This window comes from Thermobia domestica, chromosome 16 (genome assembly GCF_964235325.1).
Source record: "Thermobia domestica chromosome 16, izTheDome1.hap1.1, whole genome shotgun sequence".
Classification (NCBI taxonomy): domain Eukaryota; kingdom Metazoa; phylum Arthropoda; class Insecta; order Zygentoma; family Lepismatidae; genus Thermobia; species Thermobia domestica.
Window position 1 is genome coordinate 126,647,920 of NC_137469.1, and position 20,582 is coordinate 126,668,501.

The 20,582-nt window shown below is 35.1% G+C and overlaps 1 protein-coding gene across 3 annotated transcripts in view; it reads left to right on the forward strand.

The window, feature by feature from the left end:
* The window catches only part of LOC145673401 (uncharacterized), a 288,550-nt gene that overhangs the window by 240,047 nt on the left and 27,921 nt on the right, over positions 1-20,582 (forward strand). For all 3 annotated transcript variants that reach the window (XM_081743064.1, XM_081743065.1, XM_081743066.1), the window contains 2 exons: positions 8,806-8,940; positions 18,087-18,208. In XM_081743064.1, coding sequence (XP_081599190.1) covers positions 8,806-8,940; positions 18,087-18,208 — 257 coding nt within the window. The remainder of the gene's footprint in view (positions 1-8,805; positions 8,941-18,086; positions 18,209-20,582) is intronic.

The window sequence follows — 20,582 nt, forward strand, 5'->3', positions numbered from 1 at the left end:
GCAAGATGGGAGGACACCCTTCAAACATCCCCCCTAATTACGAAGAAACTTTATAGCGTTTCCTTGTACAGTCCCTTTCAAAACATGCACTCTAGTATGGTTAATGTAACTGCATCCCTGATCCTTAAAATTTGTATCCGTTATTACCGTAGGCCATTAGGGCATAGACTAATACACTAACCATAGGGCCAGCTCTTCAACTATTAAGTCTCCTTCTTGCTGACAGAACCTCTCATAGAAAGTAGATCCATACTTGTTTGTATTCAATCCCTAAGTGCGCTGAAGTGCGCTAGTCAGTTTGTAATGTCTGTATATTACCGGTGTGCGTAAGTGTCAATGTGTCTAGCATGGTGCATGCCACACAGGATTAGAGAACCACATCAGGGTCGCTTCAGCGATCAGGATGAGTGAATTAAAAAAAAATACTTTGATCACTAGTATAGGACAGAGTTTGCAGTAAGAGTGTAATATATTACACTTATTACAACCAATGTACATAGTAATAGCTAATAATGTTAGTTATATTTTTAGATAAGATTAGATTTAATTTTAATATCAAATGTTTATAGACGAACTCGAAAAATTTAGTAAGCATTGTTTATTAATTGTTAGTTACTCATTATTCAACATACAATACCACATTCAAATTATATTACATACACGCGTTAAGCATTTAGCATGCAATCGATTCTTGTGTTACAAGAAATGTATTACAAGGTATGTAACATTATATTTAAAAATAATTTTCAAGTTATATTTTTTCTTATATGCCATAAATATTCCACATTCACTTGATTCTTGTTTTATAGGAAAGTAGAGTATCGCCTATGCTTTGTTAATTATAAATAGTTAGGGATGCGCACGAGTCGAGTCGAGTCGAGATTTAAGCCTGTCTCGACTCGTCTCGAGAAAATGCTGTCTCGACTCGTGTCTCGACTCGAAAATATGTTTCTGTCTCGACTCGACAGTCACTGTCTCGACTCGACTCGAATTCGAGTCGAGACGTCTCGAAATTCGAGTCGAGACAAAATATACGACTTAAAATATACGCACCCATCAGCCAGACACCACATATGCACACACAGATCACCGAATTCCCGTGAATTCCGGGAATGGGGGCAATGCGCCCGGACGTCACGTTCAATCACATCCCAGATGTTCGATTGGATTCAGATCCGGCGAGTTAGTGGGCCAGCAGATTACTTGAAACTCGAACCACTCCATCACACTCCTGGCCTTGTGACATGGTGCATTATCTTGTCGAAAAATGCCACTACCGTTAGGAAACATGGTCGTCATGAAGGGGTGTACGTAGTCTGCAAGCAGTGTGTGATACGCCTCGGCCATTATGGTGCCTTAATCGAGCTCCATTAGACACATGAATGCTTACGTGAATGTTCCCCAGATAATAATTAAGCCGCAGCCAGCTTGTCTCCGTCCCGCAGTATAGGTGTCAAGGAGCTGTTCCGCTGGAATACGACGGATTCGCACACTCCCATCGTCATGATGAAGAAGGTATTGGGATTCATTAGACAATGCAATGCTCTGCCACTATACCAAGGTCCAGTGGCGATGGTCACGTGTTCATTTCAGTCGTAGTTGCCGATGTCATGGTGTTAACATTCGAACATGAATGGGGCGTCGGCTGCGGAGGCCCATTGTTAGGAGTGTTCGGTGCACTGCGTGTTCTGATTAGTGTTGTGAAGGCCTGAGGAAAAACGGAAATTTTGGGTTTAAAAAAAACAACACTTTTTTACGGTCTTCCCGAGCTTGAAAAAAACGGAAAATATGGGTAAAATTGAAATTTTAGAATATTTTATTATATTATGCTTTCAAAATTAAAACTATTTTGTATTTACTAGTTTAGAGTTAAGATAATTGAGTGCTTATGTTTCTTGAATTAGAATAGGTAATTTTGTGCACAACTCAATCAAACACTTCAAAGTCAGCAACGTAATAGAATGGAGTTATGGCTACAAAAGAAACTAAAATATAATCCTAGTTAGCTTAATTAGTATAGACGCATTAAAATTATCTTGAGCAATCTTATGAAGTTCCCCCTTGATGGCAAGCAAGTGTTAAAATAACGGGGCCAGAATCATTATAGTTAATATGTTAAATCAAACATATACTTTATAGAAATATCTTCCTTATTCTATGTAAAATTTTTGGAAATTTTAAATCCATTAGAAAAATAATTTGTTCGGAAATATTGGCAAAAACAAGAATTTAAAAATTATTTCTTGGCCTCATGCTAGTAATCTTACTTGCTGTAACACGTTTACAGCATATACAGTAGGAAGTCGAAAATCCGAACTAATTAGGACTACAGGTAGTTCGAATCTTCAAATTGTTCGGATTTTCGAAAATGACCAAGAAAATGCCATTTAGGCTTACATATACTGTACGGTATGTTCTTCTATCGATACAGTGGTTATTCAGTACATACAGTAACTACAATACCGTACGTAAGGCTACTTATATTTAATGTTTCTGAAGAACCTGCTCGTACACTAAATTGCACTGATCTTGTACGTCACACTTAAAACTTATAGGCCTAAGAGAAAATAAAAATAAAATATATGTATGACAAACAATTACATATGAATGTACTTTTGTAAAAACACTGACTTCACACAACGTCGACGGACACACTATTGTTTATTTATCGCTAGCGCTAAGAAAGCTTCTAGGGACCGCGTTCGGATTTTTGACGTTCGGATTATAGACGTCCTAGTGTATATACAATGTATTTCGCTAACGGAAAAATACTTAAAGCAACAGGTTTTAATTCTACTTATTAGTTTTCTGATTTTTGGTAAAATCCCTCTTTATTCTTTGTATATTTTTCGAATAACTCAAAAAGACAGATGATCTTATTTACACATACACACATATACCGCACACGTGAGAAATTTGAGCAGCGAGAAATATATTGTAAAGGGTTGAGTATGTGAAACTTCCGTTCGTTATTATTACAGACTAACAGAATACCCGTTCTTCGCACGGGGAGAATAGGTTTCATTTTAAACACAAAGGGCACGAAACTGTCACCAACGGACTTAAGGAGCTCCAAAACTATGAATTAGACATTAATATCGGTAATTTTCAATTCACCATGTCACCATCCCCCCTTAGAGTGCTAATGGGACTGAATTTGGATTTAAACGGCCGGAAGTGTCACTGTTCATTTCAGCGACCCCAAAAACTATGGATTCGACACTAATATCTGTCATTTTCTCCTCTCTTTTCCCTCAAGTTGCACTTTAAAGTGAAATGATAAAATCCATCCCGAACCTCATCTATGTTGAAAATTTTATCGAGGGCGGTCTGATGATTTAATAGTTATTAAGTTAGAAACATACTTTCAGTTTGGTTGTAATAGATAATCTGTCGCACTAGGAAACATGTATTTGTTTACATAGAGGATTTTGTACCTAAAGTTTATATAAGTGTCTATATTAAAATATTAAATAATAGTAATTATACGAGTATGTTTTAGTGCATGAGTATTAGTGAAATTTGCCTACTGCTCTTTCTCTTAAGAAGTAATTTGGTTAAAATTAACAAAATTTCACCAGATTAAACCTTGATGTTAGTTCCGACGCAGTTCCCTGCTGTCCTGCTTTACCAGTCTGCCCACCCTACGAAGTCCGACATATATAATGAGGTGGGGGGCGCCCAACACCTCGACGTTTGGACGTCGTTTTCCCTTGGTTTCGACACTTGTTGAAGACAATCACCGCAGCACTCCTCGAACACCTGACAAGTCCTGCAGTTTCCGAAATTTTCGTACCGGGTCTTTCTGAGTGAGTCTTTCTTCAAAATAATATTGAAAATTATATAAAGATTTTCGATACATTCGAGTCGAGTCGAGATTTTTACGAGCTGTCTCGACTCGACTCGTGTCTCGACTCGAAAATTCGAGTCGAGAAATACGTTTGTCTCGACTCGTCTCGAATTTTACAAAGCGTGTCTCGACTCGAATCTCGACTCGAATTCGAGTCGAGTCGAGTCGAGATTCGAGACATGTCTCGACTCGTGCGCATCCTTATAAATAGTATGTTGAAACAACATAATGAATTTTGTTCACTAACTGTAAGGCACAACCCCGCAAGGTTTTCAGAAATAGGAAAAAAACGGTCGAGTGTACTATTCTATATTGTTATGTGTTTCCCATTTGGTTTATACTATAGATAAGGGAAACTGCTCTTGTAATTTTGTTGTACAGGTCAGTCAAACTTTAAAGCGCTTCACGCTATTTCTTGGGTGTACTTAATTATGATCTTTTTATTTCTTTGCTGAATCATGCTATTAGCCTGAGACAATCACATTTAACACGTGTGACTATCTACACAAAGAACATTGGTTACATGTATCTGTAATTCAATTATGTACTATTCTTCACTCATTATTTACCAGTAAATTTGAGTGTACTTAGCAAATCAGTTTATTCACAAAATCTTAATTTTCTTTTATGACACTAACGGTTGCACTCGTAATTGGTTCAAATTCATACTTAATACTAGGGTTAGAAATTGGTTTAAAAAAATCTATTATTTTGATTTCACACGAAACCTCTTGGCAATTATAAGCTAGAAGGATACCATGATTGTAAGGTTTCATTTTACAACTTTCAAATCATAGAGCTTCGTATATACTATGTACCTATTCTACTGAAAGTAATATTAGACATGGTTCTCTAATCTATTACTTTGTTAATGAAACTATTGTAGCATTTAAACGTAGTATAGTCCAAAGACATGAAATCTTACAATTCCGCTCCCTCGTAATTCATTCGTTCATAATAAGACATTCCTCATTTTGAGGTTTAAAAATAATAATATAGAAGTACACAGTTAACGGATTAACTCTAAGTTTTTAGAACAATATAGCAGAGTGAAAACATTTTTAAATAAAACTAACAGCACGTTTGTAGGTAACGCGAATGAATTTAGAAAAGTAAAAACAAAAACAATTTCAGTTCCGTGAAATAAAAGTATTATAAAAACCGTAAACAATTTAGTTTAAGTGTGCAAATAATTTATTAACCTCCTAGTTACCGCTCTTGCTTTGTAAAAAAGTGACATTGGGAAGGAGTAGTTTTGTTACTGATGGCAAAGGACGTAAAGGCATTGTAAGTACGCTCGCATAGAGCTCTGTTAGTGACTCTGGTGAAAAATACACATAGACAGTCCTAACATGTAAGACGAGAATGTGAACCCTTTAATTATTTTATAAATATTATTTATTTAATAAGCTTTTTTGGTAATGGTTTATTTTATATGCACTTTATTATATATTGTAATAAATTAGTTTTTTTCATGTAAAGCCTATAAAAGTAAATTTCTAACTTTATACTACCTGCCCTATGGCATTTAATCAATCATTTTATTTTTTAAAGATTTGTTATGGCTCCCCCCGCCAGCCCTGCTCCTAGTGCTCCGATACGATATGCAACCAGCACTTCTCCACGGCATTCCACTTTGCAGCCTTCTGCATTTTCACATGGACCTTCTTCGCATGTCAGTGTTTTTTTTTTTTCATCCCATGTCTTCACACCCTTTAGTGTTTTATTTTCAGGTTTAAAAGTCACTAGTTCATAAGAACAGATGACAGACATTTTTTTGAGCCGAGGATTAAGACATTCCTCATTTTGAGGTTTAAAAATAATAATATAGAAGTACACAGTTAACGGATCAACTCTAAGTTTCTAGAACAATATAGCAGAGTGAAAACATTTTTAAATAAAACTAACAGCACGTTTGTAGGTAACGCGAACGAATTTAGAAAAGTAAAAACAAAAACAATTCCAGTTCCGTGAAATAAAAGTATTATAAAAACCGTAAACAATTCAGTCTAAGTGTGCAAATAATCTATCAACCTCCTAGTTACCGCTCTTGCTTCGTAAAAAAGTGACATTGGGAAGGAGTAGTTCTGTTACTGATGGCAAAGGACGTAAAGGCATTGTAAGTACGCTCGCATAGAGCTCTGTTAGTGACTCTGGTGAAAAATACACATAGACAGTCCTAACATGTAAGACGAGAATGTGAACCCTTCAATTATCTTATAAATATCATTCATTTAATAAGCTCTTTTGGTAATGGTTTATCTTATATGCACTTTATTATATATTGTTGTAATAAATTAGTTTTCTTCATGTAAAGCCTATAAAAGTAAATTTCTAACTCTATACTACCTGCCCTATGGCATTCAATCAATCATATTATTTTTTAAAGATTTGTTAATAATCTCCAGATTCTCGGTATTTTTTTTTGGTTCCTTAGCGCCTTAAGTAAGGCCCGTTCTATATTAACTCTTTAAATCTCAGCAACTTGCCTTGGATAACCGTTCCGTATTTGGATACATTCTATTAGGAAGATAACTTTCGACATTTTTTTTGTTTTTTTTAATGAAGTCGGCGGATAACTGTTACACAGTTAACCTTCGAAGTCCTAAGCCGGACTCAAATTATGGGTTGAGACGCCTGCGCTTTTCTAATTGTGTGTGTCGCAGAGAAAGAGAGAAAGGGAGAACGGAGTCAAGTGAGGCTTTGATTGTATTAGCAATCTGATGCCTCATTGACACCAACCCACACGCATGTAATAGTGGTATGACCCTGGCTTTGATTTACCCAAATCAGTGCTGGGTCGTAGCTGTAAAGTTATTAAACATCACGCAAGCGATATGTACATAAAAACATTATGTATTTGGAGCTAAACGTGAAATAAAGATGTATTAGTAAATGTAAAATAGATACTTCCGCCCCGGCGTGATAGGGAAAATCATAGAAAAACTAGAAGTCTTGGCCACTATTGGGTATGCGCGTGAACAAGCTTCTCCAAGCTCGTCGAGAGCTACGTCAGAACTAGCAGAAATGCGTGGGACGAAGTCGCTATATAAGCGAGGCTCTTAGTTGAGCTCAGGTTGTTCTTCTCCTTCGTTCAGCGAGTGCATTTGACTCTTTGTCAATGACGCTCATCATCAGATCAGGTATGTAATTATTTTTCTAAGTCCCCTGAAACAGGACGAGCACCTTGAGACTTGTTAGAAATTAACGTTAAGTTACGACTTAAAAATGAGGCGAAGTTTCCACTTCGGAAATTACCACTTCCCCTTTTGGCCAATGCAAGTTGCAGGTACGAATCATCACAATTACTACTTTCAATAATTCGCGGCTTAGCGTGACAATCTTCTAGCACCCGTTTTGTAATGTAGGGGTTGTGCCCTTACATGTCATGTAGTAATACTTGAAGATTATATTTTCAAATATCCGAATTGTAAAATTCTTTGTATTTTTATATTTTCTTTTTATTCTTATAAATAAAAATTAACAATGGAAATGGTCTCTTTAATTTAGTCATGCTATTCCTCCCTATTGGGATTCAGTTCACAGTCTTCATGAGTTACCTGGGTTTCGATTTCCAGTACAAGCTCTACCTCTAAAGTACAAGTCTCCCCTTCCCCATTGTTGAGACTTTTAGTGCACTTTCTCATCATCTTCGAACCATTAAAGCCTAAGACGTCTCGATACTGAGGCTTAAAGGGAGTTGGACTCAGTACCAACTTTGACATACTGGGTGGAGAGTAGAGAAGTGATCTCAAATACGATTTCACGAAAGAAAGTGTATACAAAACATAACGACATTCTCAAAAACACATAACAATATATATATATATATATATATATATATATATATATCAAGCGTCACTGTTGAATTTCATTAAAAAAACTTAACGTGTCTTCTGTTCATAATTAAAAAGTAAATGCCTGTTATAAAGGTGTCATCCATAGCAAATGCTAATGCACAGAATGAATGTCACAAATTACCATTAAACAACACAAGATAATTAAAGAGATTACCATTTAACAATACAAGATAATTTGTAATATTCTACATGAAGATCGAGCTCTTCATTATTTATGACATTAAGGAAAATATACTGTATGATTCATATTTCTTCTCATTGAGAAACTTCCGTAAATACACATATTTTTCAAGAGATCTAAAACAACTTCCATTCGCACTTTTACAAATATTACTATTGCCTACGCATGTACCACATAACTTCAAAGCTTGAACCAGATGCCATTTCAAAAGAAATTGTTTCAATCCATAAGTGGCGATAGTTCAACGTAACCCTTTAATGATTTTAAAGGTGTTCGTTCATGTTGACTTGGCTGTAAACTTGTTGACAACTGATTAAAATGTGTACCCTTGAAATAAGATCGTGTAAGTTTTACCGCCTTGGGGTTGGCGCTGATAACAACTATGACAACTGATGGGGGAGAGTCACGGAGCCTTTCGCATGGGAAAATCAAGTATGGCTAATTGGTCAGGTGGAACGACCTCCAGGAAAGAAGCAAATTTTCTGATGAAAATCACGATAACAGATGTGTACCTCTGAGTTGTATTTTACCCGTTTTACGTCCCATGCTTATTCCAACTAGACTAAAGGAGACCGTGACGGAAGTTATGGAACTTTGTAGGTAATACCTGGAACATTAATATATTTGACTATAATTTTCACTGTTATTAACTTATGAAGTAAAATTCCGAACTATGGAGAGAAGGTAAGCAAAGAGTTTTAAACGTTTTCATTATTGGAAAGATTACTTTGGTCTCACACAGTAAAGTTTGTAATGTATTGATTTTTTTTCATTTATTCAAATATGTAGTATGCTAGTGTACATTTTTAGCAATGTTTCATAATTATTAACATGTTTTGTTTGAGTTGCTAAAAATAATGTTAAAATACTCTTTATAATAACAGTTTCAAGTATTTGTAATTCCTCCTCTACAGATTGCAAACAAGGGAAATATGGTTCAGATTGTAAACAAGTATGTGGAAACTGTGCTAATTTATCATGTGATAGGTTTACAGGGATGTGCCGCGACGGTTGTATAAGTGGATATTTTCCACCATATTGTACAGAAAGTAAGTACTAACTTTTACTATACAAAGCATCTCTAATATTATCTGCTAGCTTTTGTTTACCCTTAAAAGATATACGTGCATACATTATTAGTTTAAATATCTAATTGTATATTTGTAAGATTATTCATTCTAGCTTAGATCTTGTTCTATGGTCATAGGATAGATTGTCTGTAAAGGTACAGCATTTTCCTATGAAGAAACTTGCTGTAAGCTTCTAAGACCAGATTTGTTTCTGACAATTTCCTTAGAAAGAATCCTTGCATTCATTTTCACTTGATTACGGCTTAAAATATTCCATATTGCTAGTGGCAAAATGTTGACTATCATTAGTGGCAGATGCATTTAGACTTCTGGGCAGATGCTTCTGTGCTTCAGAACCCATCGATTACATATTACCTCTTGGAAAGAGTTTCACAAAACACGATGTCTAAAAATTCGTGGAATAATGTCAATTCAAGAGTACTTATTTATTTCACCAAAGTGGAACTGTCTATAATTCATGGGGCAGTAATGAGAGATTATCAAGTTCCGGAGTAAATGATTTGCTTGCATAATGCAGGTTATTATATTTGTTATTATTGAAGCACAGCCCAGTCTCACTTAATCCATTAGAGACGATGTTAGCGACACGAGATGCGCTTGTCTGTTTATATGACACGTTCGTACTGAAAGAGTTACAAATTTATTATCGATTTTTACCGTTCGTCGGAGAAAAAAAAAGTTATATTTTTATCAATGCGTTGTGTTTCTTCTACAGTTTTATACAATGAGCATTTTACATTGAATCTAAAAGAAATTGAAGTCTTACAAAAATTCATTGTTAGTAAGCTAATCCTTGTAATGTTGTTCATGTTACATAAGGCGAGTATAACAAATCGTACAGATACATATTAGAAACGACACATGCTAATAAAACACGCATGTCACGAGTGGGTTCAGGAATATCGGAAATGCCATATGCGATGCCAATGAACCAAGGAAACCAAGGAAATCAGGCTCAGGAAACCAAGATTACTAAACATGGTACTTGTGCTTGAAGTGAGACTGTTGAAATACGTTTAGTAGAGAAAAAAACCTTTGTTTAAGAAAAGAAACCTCATTCTGTAACTTAACCTCTTTTGCACGCATTCTGCACATTACTTGCTTTGGCACAGTCGCCAATTAGGGATAAAATCACTAAATCTAAGGAAATCGACTTATATAATAACTCTATTGGTTATTTTAAATTTCGAATGACGATGCAATAGAAGAGAGTATAATGATCATAATAAGAAATCAAATTCAAGGTTATTCTAGATGGGCCGTATATGCCCAAAAATTAATTCTTGGATGTCTTTTTGTCCATTCATCCATCCATCCACTTGTTCGTCCGTTCTTCCCTATGTGAATATGCTCACTCGCGTACAGGCCATACCGTTGAACATATCGAGACCAAATTTGAAACTTAAAATTTTTATAAATTTTTCTAGTTATTTCTTTTAATTTTCTTCCTATCCCGAAAATAAGGGTAGTTTATTCAATGATGTAAACAAAAAATTTACTACTTTCATAATAGTTACAAAGATGTTCATATTTCAGAAATTAATGTTTCGTCAACAACACTATGAAATATCATAAGGTGTTATGAATGGGAAAAACTTAAAGGAGTAGCTCACTTTTAGGGGTTGGTGAAGGATTCTCACGAAAACGACTCACAAGCAAACATTTGAATCGAGCAGAAATAAACATATTTTTCTTTCATAATACTACTTAGCATATCATACTAAGTGCTCATACAAATTTGCGCAACTCCCCGCCATTGGTTTGGCAAATAATAATAATAATAATAATAATAATAATAATAATAATAATAATAATAATAATAATAATAATAATAATAATAATAATAATAATAAGATTTATGACTTTTGAAGATTTTCCTTGCGAGGCAAAATCGTATATGTTTACTTAGACGCATATAAAGGAATATCTAATTGCAATATAAATACACGTTATACCTAGTTTGAATTCAGTTTTAAAATTTCCGAACAAAAGACTTCTTTTCCGATTTTGATCCGCAATATTAGCTACTTGGCAACACTGACTTGAAAGGAATTGAGACAGAAAGGAATTGAGTCATATACTATTACATTCAAAAGATAATGTAAATGTTACGTTGATTTCTTCTATAGTAACTGAGAAAAAAAAATCAATATGTTCTTACTAGTAATGAAATGTGAAAATTGAATTTGTCAAAGTGGAAGATAATGTTCATTCATACACGCTTTAATTGAAGTGCAGTTACAAGCAATACTCCATTTGAATTGCAGTGAAGTGGCCATTTCTTCGTACGTCTAGTTTGAATGCTGAAGGAAACAGAGAAATAACGAAGGGAAATTTTGAAAATTTCCCGCTGAAAATGTTCGTTTCCTGAGATTTTGTTTGCTTACTGCTTGAGTTACTTTTTAAAAAATAAAGGCATTAGAAGTCTAATATCTGTCAACAACAACGTAAATGTTATATCTGTACTGTAGCAATAACAATAATAAAACGTGCATTATGCAAGCAAATCATTTACTATTAGCATCCAATGAACTTGATAATCACTCATTACTGTCCGATGAATTATAGGGAGTTACACTTTGATGAAATAAATAAGTACTCTTCAATTGGCATTATTCCACGAATTTTTAGACATCATGTTTTGTAGAACTCTTTTGAAGAGGCAATATGTAATCCATGGGTTGTGAAGCAGAGAAGCGTCCGCCCAGATAAATGGTTCTGCCACTAATGATAGTCAATATTTTGCCACTAGCAATATGGAGAGTTTATTTCATTAACTCTCAGTCATCGCCTCTCCTACTCTACCCAGGGAGAAGAAATTTTACACGAATATAAGCTATAGAGTGCAAGAAGCTATATTTTTTCTCAGGTGCTACTAGAATTTTCAACACAAAATGGAAAGAACACTTTCGTGGTAAAAAGTTATATTCTCTAATTCTTTTACGTGTCATAGAAATATGACAGTTAATTAAAGACCGAGTACAATTAAGTTATGAATGCGGGGATTTTTTAAAAATGGAACTTTAAAAATGTCCCTCTGTTACTTTCTCATACGTCGTGACCAAGCTTTACATATATTAAAATTCAAACAATGTATAGATTGCACCTAGTCTTTACTCAGAATGTGTATAATTCAACATTATTTTCCATTTTCCTAAATTCAATTTTCAACTTTTCTCATTACAGGTGAAATCATACTTTAGTTTTTCTCATATACTAATAAAGCAATAAATCACATTAAGACACTACCTTTAAATTGTGACGGAATATAAATCAATCAACTTTTAATTATTTGCCTCTGTAGCAATGTTGCTAAGCTGCAAGCGAGTACAGTCAGGAAACGAACCCTTGGCGTCCCTTTTATCACCGAAGCTATACGAGTCGTAGTTCAACGTGGAATCGAAACGACATAGGATCGAACCTGTGTTCTCTCCGTTGAAGAAACGTATGGTCACCATATAAGGGAGCTCTTAAAGTGAAACAGGTGCCAGACTTTCCCTTTTGAACTTTTTAAGCTGTTGTGCATATTTCTAGACTCATTTTTGACATATTAGATGTGTACTTAATTACAAATATGTATACTATTGTACTAAAATGGAAACGAAGTGTTATGGTAATTTAATTTAAATTACATATTAATGTTAGATTTATGATTCATTCTTCTATTTTTAATGCGCTCCTGCAGCGTTGATCAAAGGTATACAGCGCATGTAAGAAAAAGGTAGGAACAGTGGGATATCTTGAGAAAAGGCTTGAAATTTTAATAATTACGAAATACGTGTCGCATATGTTTAAAAAATCTATTCAAGTTTGTTTTGTGGGCTCACCCGCTTTATAGAAAGTATCCTCTGTCGTCGCGAATTCTGTCGCGGAATTTGAAACTTAAAATATAAACAATAATCATGCCTGTTGTCGTGCATGCTTGCGAAATATGGTCGCTTGCTCTGAAGAACTGAAAATATTTGAGAACAAGATCCTTAAGTGAACATTCGGACCCAAGAGGAATGGGAATGGCGGAAACTTCATAGCGACGAACTACATAATTTATACCGTTCACCGAACATTGTAAGGTCATCAAGTCTAGGAGGCTTAGGTGAGCAGTTCATGTAGCTAGAATAGAAGAAAGTAGGAACGCTTTCTAAGTCTTAACTGGAAGACCAATCGGAAAACCACCATTAGAAAGACCTAGGCGCAGATGGAAAGACAGTATTAAAAAGGATCTCGCAGAAATAAGAATACAAAATAGAAACTGGATCCAGTTGGCTAGGATGGAATTCAGGGGAGAGCATTTTAAATGTGGCATTGAATCTGCGGAAACGTGGAAAAATTCAATAAACTTAACCATTTAACGCACTATTTTTTCGATCAAACCTATTTAAAAAAATGGAGTTGTTTTTGTGTATTAAACAAGAGAATATTTTAAAATCAATTAATGCAAATAATATGTGGTCTATGGGATATTTTATGGTGTTTGCATATAGGTTTGCACTTTTGCACTCATTACACTTCTGTCTAACATAGGAAAAATCAACAGTTCAAAACGTGTCCATCTAAAAGAGCAAAGAAAGCTCAAAGATGACAAGATGACACTCCACGTACAGAAAGTAATAGAAAGAGACCAAGGCTGGCTTACTATGACATTAGCGGGAAATTCAGAACTTCATTAGTGAAAGGGCATCTTAGCTGATACGTAAAGCTGCTTTTCTATGTCCGAACTAGAAACTACATGGTGCAATACAATTTCAAAGTAAACTTTGCATATATGCAAAGCTGAGCGCTAAAGGGTTAAAAGAAATGTAACCGATTTCAGAAATGCAGCAAAAACCAGAAGATAATAATAATAATAATATCTACAAAAATTGAAGTCTGCACTAAGTCAAACTAGTAATATCTCATAAAATTACTATCGAAACCAAGTTTATATTATGTTATTATTATTATTTATATTACAGACTAGCAGCGTTCACCCCGCTTCGCTGCGGTCACCCCGGAACGCAATAAACTTTGTTACTTAGATAATTTTTACTTTTTCGCTTTCAAGTGATATGATAAAAACCATAGAAGATTGCAGTAAATGTTAACATTATATCGCCTGTCATTTATGTTAACCCGCCCCGCTTCGCTGCGGGCAGCCCCGAACGCAATAAACTTTGTTACTTAGATAATTTTTACTTTTTCGCTTTCAAGTGATATGATAAAAACCATTATAACGCCTGTCATTTATGTTAACCCGCCGAGTGACACGGTCATGCGGGTTGCATATAAATACGTTTATTTTTATACCTATGATGAACTAACAAAGGATTTGTACGTAATGGACACCTGAATGGTCAATTATCTCAAGACACTGGTAATTGAAAATTAAAGTGATATGATAAAAACCATCTAGGGTCCAAATCCTAATAACCCCCCAAAAATAAAAGAAATTGGTTCAGCCGTATTAGCGTGATGAGCGGACAAAGGATTTGTACGTTCTCTTTTATATATATAGAAGATAACTGTTTTACAAGGGTTGTATTTCTGAAATGAAATTTTGTACTTTGAAAGGAATGTGACATAGAAGGTCAAACGAGACATCCGATTTGATCCGTCAGGGATTGTTTACGAGTAATTCAAGCATTCATGTAATACATATATTCATATACATGCCAAACACAGTATATGGTGACAAAAGGGAATTTGGAAAGTGTGTATGTAAACTGAATGCTGTGGATTTATTTTGTTTGTGTTTAAGTGAAGTAAAAAAAAAAATGCCTCGCACTCGTGGTTGTAAGTACGCAGCTAACAACTTCTGTTATGTTTGTGGTGAGTTCACCTTCGTGAGGAACAGGAAGAAAATCACACCCATCATCAAGAGAGCTTATAAGCAGTACTTTGGCGTCGGAGCTGGTGATTTTGATAAGAGGTGGTCACCTAATATGTGTTGTGCTACATGTTATTGTAAATTAATTAAGTGGTGGCAAGGAAAAAATGTTTCATTATTTGCTGTACCGATGGTTTGGAGGGAACCAAGGGACCATTTGACAGACTTATTTCTACTTAACCAAAATTCAGGGATTCAAGAAAAGCAAATCAAAGAAACATTTTGTTTATTCGGATCTGCCGTCAGCAAGACGACCTGTGACACATTCTGAAGCTTTACCAGTTCCTTCAAGGCCCACAGATATAGAAGAAATGAGTGATAGTGAAGATAGCATTACAGAACTTACATCTTCTCCGGAAAAAAGAAGGGATCCCCCGTATGAAGGCACGAGTACGCCCACGCCACGTGTATTACAGCAGGATGATTTAAATGATTTAGTGCAAGACTTAGGACTCAGTAAACAGAAAGCAGAATTGTTAGGCTCCAATTATTTACAGGAGTATAAGGTTACAGGAATATAACCTTCTCCACGAAACAACCAACAAAACCTTCAGGAACAGAGAGCGTTCTTTTGTGTCTTATTTTGCCAGTGATAGTTCCGTGACATTCTGCAATGATGTTCATGGATTAATGACAGCCTTGCAAATAACATACGAACCTGGTGAATGGAGATTATTTTTGGATGCTTCGAAGAATAGCTTAAAAGGTGTATTGCTGCATATCGGGAATAAACTGCCTTCAATCCCAATTGCATATGCCACTTTTACCAAAGAGAGTTATGAAATTTTCAGAAAGAAATTGACCTTTATTAAGTACAGTGAACATAAGTGGAAGTTATGTTGTGATTTCAAGGTCATAGCATTATTATTAGGGATGCACAAAGTTACACGAAGTATGCATGCTTTTTGTGTGAATGGGATAGTCGGGAAAGAACTTCCAACTATGTGAAAACCTAGTGGCCTAAACGCAATTGGACAGTTGGTGAAAAGAATGTGCAACGGGACAGTCTTGTAGATCCTAGAAATGTTCTTGTTCCACTCCTACATATAAAACTTGGACTTATTAAACAGCTTGTAAAAGCAATGGATCATAATGGGCCAGCTTTTGCATATCTTGCTGACACATTTCCTCGACTGTCAGCTGCAAAAATAAGAGGGGGCGTGTTTGTAGGTCCGCAGATACGAGAACTGCACAGAGAAAGAAAGGCGTGCATGAATGAGTTTTACGAAAGTAACCCAAAACTTCCTTGGGAGAAGACGGGACCCTAAATACAACATAATACGGAGATGGTGGATGATATGTTTGAAGCTTATCAGGATTTAGGGTGCAAAATGTCCTTGGAGGTGCATATCATGGACTCGCGTCTGGAATACTTCCCCAGTAATTGATGTGACATTTCCGATGAACACGGAGAAAGATTTCATAAAGATATATCTACCATTGAAAAACGCTATGAAGGGAAGTGGATGCCCACCATGCTGGCTGACTATTGCTGGTGTATCATTAGAGACAAGAGAGACACTCAGTACAAAAGAAAAAATAAACCATTATGTACGGTCGACAGCTGTTTCGCATACCTACACTTCTATGTAATATAATGTTAACAATATATAGTAATGCTTTACAAACACAATCATTACGTGCTGATTACTCCAAAACTACCCCTGATGCAGAAAAACTAAAATCAGATTTGAATTCAGGAATGAAAATCCTTTCAGAATCACTACTTTGTTACCCAGAAATACAACTTTTTTATTTTTTGTAGAACAGTGTTATTTACAAATACTATTATTTATAACAAAATATTTATATATAATTTGTTTATTTTGGCACAGATTAAAACAAAAAGTTTATAGGAAATAGTAATTAAATATTTTCTGCTTTTTCATTTGGTATTACAGCGTCATTTAAGAAGATAATGAGAAAGTGCTTCAAGTAATAGTTACGTTTTTTTTTTTTTTTTGTCGCAGAATTCGAATCGGCAATAAAAGCAGGGGTTTCCGATTTAGAATTTTCAGGTTGCTCCGCTACCTTCCTTAGAGAGTAATGGGTAGCTTCGTTTAGGATAGTTGAATAGATGATTCTAAAATATTGGACATGCATTTCATGACATTTTAGTTGCAAACGTATTACTCAAGATATTGCACTGTCCTGACAAAGAGTTCCACAAATAAATTTTAACAATATTTCACCCGAATTTGGAGTCGTTTCATCTCCTCTTTAGCGCTTTTATGTTTGTTTCAATGTTTCGGTAACACTACTCCTTAGTATTCTATTAGATGCAATCTTGGAATGACCAATTAATATTAATTACTACCGGCGTTTTAATAAGGTGATCACCGTCGTAAATGTGAGCATTGATTATATAATTATCAGTTTACATCGATTAGGTAGAAACTTATATCTGTCAATTAAAACCCATTAAAAATCTACTAGATATGTATTGGAAAAAATTTAGTTTTATGTAAACACAAGTCCTTGCCAAGCTGATTGTTCTACACAGATAGTCAACATTGACAATATTCTGATCAGCGTATACATGTATAGGAATGAATACTCCGTAGCTCAGAAGTAAATGCACTCAGTGGTGAAGCATTCATTTCTCCTACAAATGGTGCAAGCGATCCCGTGTTCGATTCCCGGTGGGGACTCTCAGTGGAGAAAATGTAAAAGCTTTCTCAGGCTAGACATCCTGAGAGATATTTTTGTCATTCCCACCAGAGAAATGCCGGGGTGGTACCTAACATAGAGGTCCCAGGTCGCTTCCTTCTTTCCCCAAGCCTTCCTTCCTTCCCTTTCCTCGGATACTGTGATAGCCGAGGAACGTCATCCGTCATACATGACGGGGTAACATAGTCATAGACGCTGAAAGCCCAGAAGTCTAAATCCTAACCCCTAATTCTCATAGGAATTATCTCCGGATAGATCTCTGACCACGCAATTTTTTCGGCGAACAATATAATATTTGTGAGTTTTCTCGGAATTATACTGTTCTCTCCCACTTTCTCATTGCACAAATTCTTTCTTTATCATTCAGTTTCGTTAATCATCAGTTTAACCTATAGAGCAAAATCGTGTGGTGTAATACTCAAATTTTCAATTTATTTTTATTTTTATTTATTTTTTGTAAGGTAGCCATGACATTGGTGATGACTATTTCCTTCTTACATACGTAATCATCCTCTTCTTTTGTGACAAGGTGAAACGTATAATATTAATTAACTGAAATCACATTTTTCAGAGTACGCTATTTTGAGAGAACCTCCTGCAGTTATATCTCATCATACATCCTTAACGCTCTTATTTAAAGTTTATCTACTTCTTGGAAAAGGAGTGCCTCTGAAGTATCAAGTCCAATATAGGGTAAGTAATTTTACCTTATGAAGAAAAAAGTAATGATACTATGTTTATTAAATGTTAGTTAGTGACGTGATAACTCACGGACACCGAACACATATTTTCTTCTCCCTCTAGCAGACAATTGACCTTAAATACTTGCCACTCCCTGTACCTTTCTCGCTCGCAGTTAGCTACAAGTAGCTCTAGAGTTCGGGGACCTTATGCAGAGTCGTTTTGACGTATGAATAGCAACATACTAAAGGCCTGACTACTGCAGGAATATATGTTAATCGAAGTCTTTACTATGACACTAATCACGCATCAGAACGACTCTGCATACGGGCGAGGATGTTAAGCGCCACTGTTACGTTTCCTTGCAGTTAGTGGAGTCCGAAACGACACGGATTGTGTTATTAATTAGTACGAGGGCAGTGTTCATATTTTATATATTTTGAAATCTTTTTATTCACTTTTTCTCATACAATACGGTTAACAAACCGGCAAAAGTGCACTTTGAGCAGAATATTCGCAGAAACCAATACTAAAACTACCCCCTTCTACTACTTCTAAGCCCCACTACTACTTCTAAGCCCCTTCACTCACTATCGCTCGCTTAGCTATGTTTTCTGAGGTAAGTAACACTGGAGACCTTATAGTTGCAAGATTGGAGGAGAATCTAAAAGGTACCTAAAATAACTTGTTCTGCTTAAAGTGCACTCTTATTGACAAAACTGGCCGATCTACTGTGAATGTGTATGATTCTGAATTTATAGAAAAAGTTAATTACATGTTAAGTAATGTTGCAGAAAGTGAAAGTGATAGAGTAAGAAGTAAGGTAGAATAGACCTTTGCAAACTTGGCAAAACTAATATATACTTCAAAAATTTCAGAAAACTGTAACCGCGTTATGAAGAGCCGTTTTGACGTATAATTAACATTATACTAAAGGCCTGAATACTGCAGGAAACATTTGTTAGTCGAATTCTTTAGTATGGCACTAATCAAGCGTCAGAACGACTCTGCATAAGACCTTACATGTCTTGCCTTCCATTGACAATAATTTTGAGGAATTCGTTTACTATAATTTGCATATCAGTGTCATTGTAGCCATATATATAGCTATACTTATTTACGTTAGAAAACACATATCCCTGTACATTACTATGTTTCTTTATTATATCTATGGTGCTTTATGTCCTGTAGCTATAATGTATAATAAATACAAGTTTGTCTTTCTGAAGTAATTGTGGTTCTTTTTATATTTAATAATTAATAAGGAGTCCCACAGTCATCACGTCACTAACTATGCACTAAAACTTCAATATACCAGTTAAGGGTTAAAAATATGTAGAAATTGCAACGAAATATTATTAAATGAGGAAATAAATCGATTATTGCATCTTTCATTTGGTTCGATTACAGTTAAACAAACAAACAAGCAAACAAATAAACGAACAAAATTAAAAATCGCAATGTATGTTTCTTCAGAAGCAAACGCAATCTAATTATGCATTATAAGGTGTATGTATATGAAAATTTAAGTATTATAGTTTTTTAATATTATTTTTTTATATTTTCTCAAAGTAACATTCTCAGAATACCATATTTTATAATATCTACTTACTAAATGATACTATGGAGGTGGAAAATAATTCGAAATTTAGTAGTGTATAATTTTGTTACAAAGAATTGGTTTTCTTTAACACAGGATTGTTAAAGCTTTGTTTCTTGTGTATAGATAAGTATTATTCGATTTAATACAAACTTAGTTACAGCCATAATGTATTTCAGTTGAGTTGATTTTAGTTTAGTGTCCCTTCCAGCAGCGAGGCTATATGAGACGTGGACCTACTGATTAACGTGGAATCCGAACCACATGAGCTCCCGCCGGGAATCGAACCCGGGTCTGCCACACCAAAGGCGCGTACGCTAACCGCTTAGCCACGGACGAGCTCATAATGCATTTCAGTATACAGTATTAGTACATTAACAATTTATGAAATGTTCTGTGTCTTCTACTTAATTTTGCTAATCGACTCCAACTGCATATTATTATTATTATTATTATTATTATTATTATTATTATTATTATTATTATTATTATTAGTAGTAGTAGTAGTAGTAGTAGTAGTAGTAGTAGTATTCTGCTCTTCAGCAAGTTATAGGAGTAATGAAGATTTTTTTTTTTTAAATTTCAGATTTGGGCCTGGAAATGTTTCTCCCACGTTTCTCGATCTTTAACTTCCTCTTTTAACTACCAATATAACTCCCAATAGGAGGGACCTTCTATTTTTCAAATCATCGATCAGATTGTGTTCTTCTTCTTCTTCCTATTCCTCGCTTCCCTTCCTCTTTTCTCCTATGGCGGAGTGAATAAGACAATTTCTTCAGAAGATGT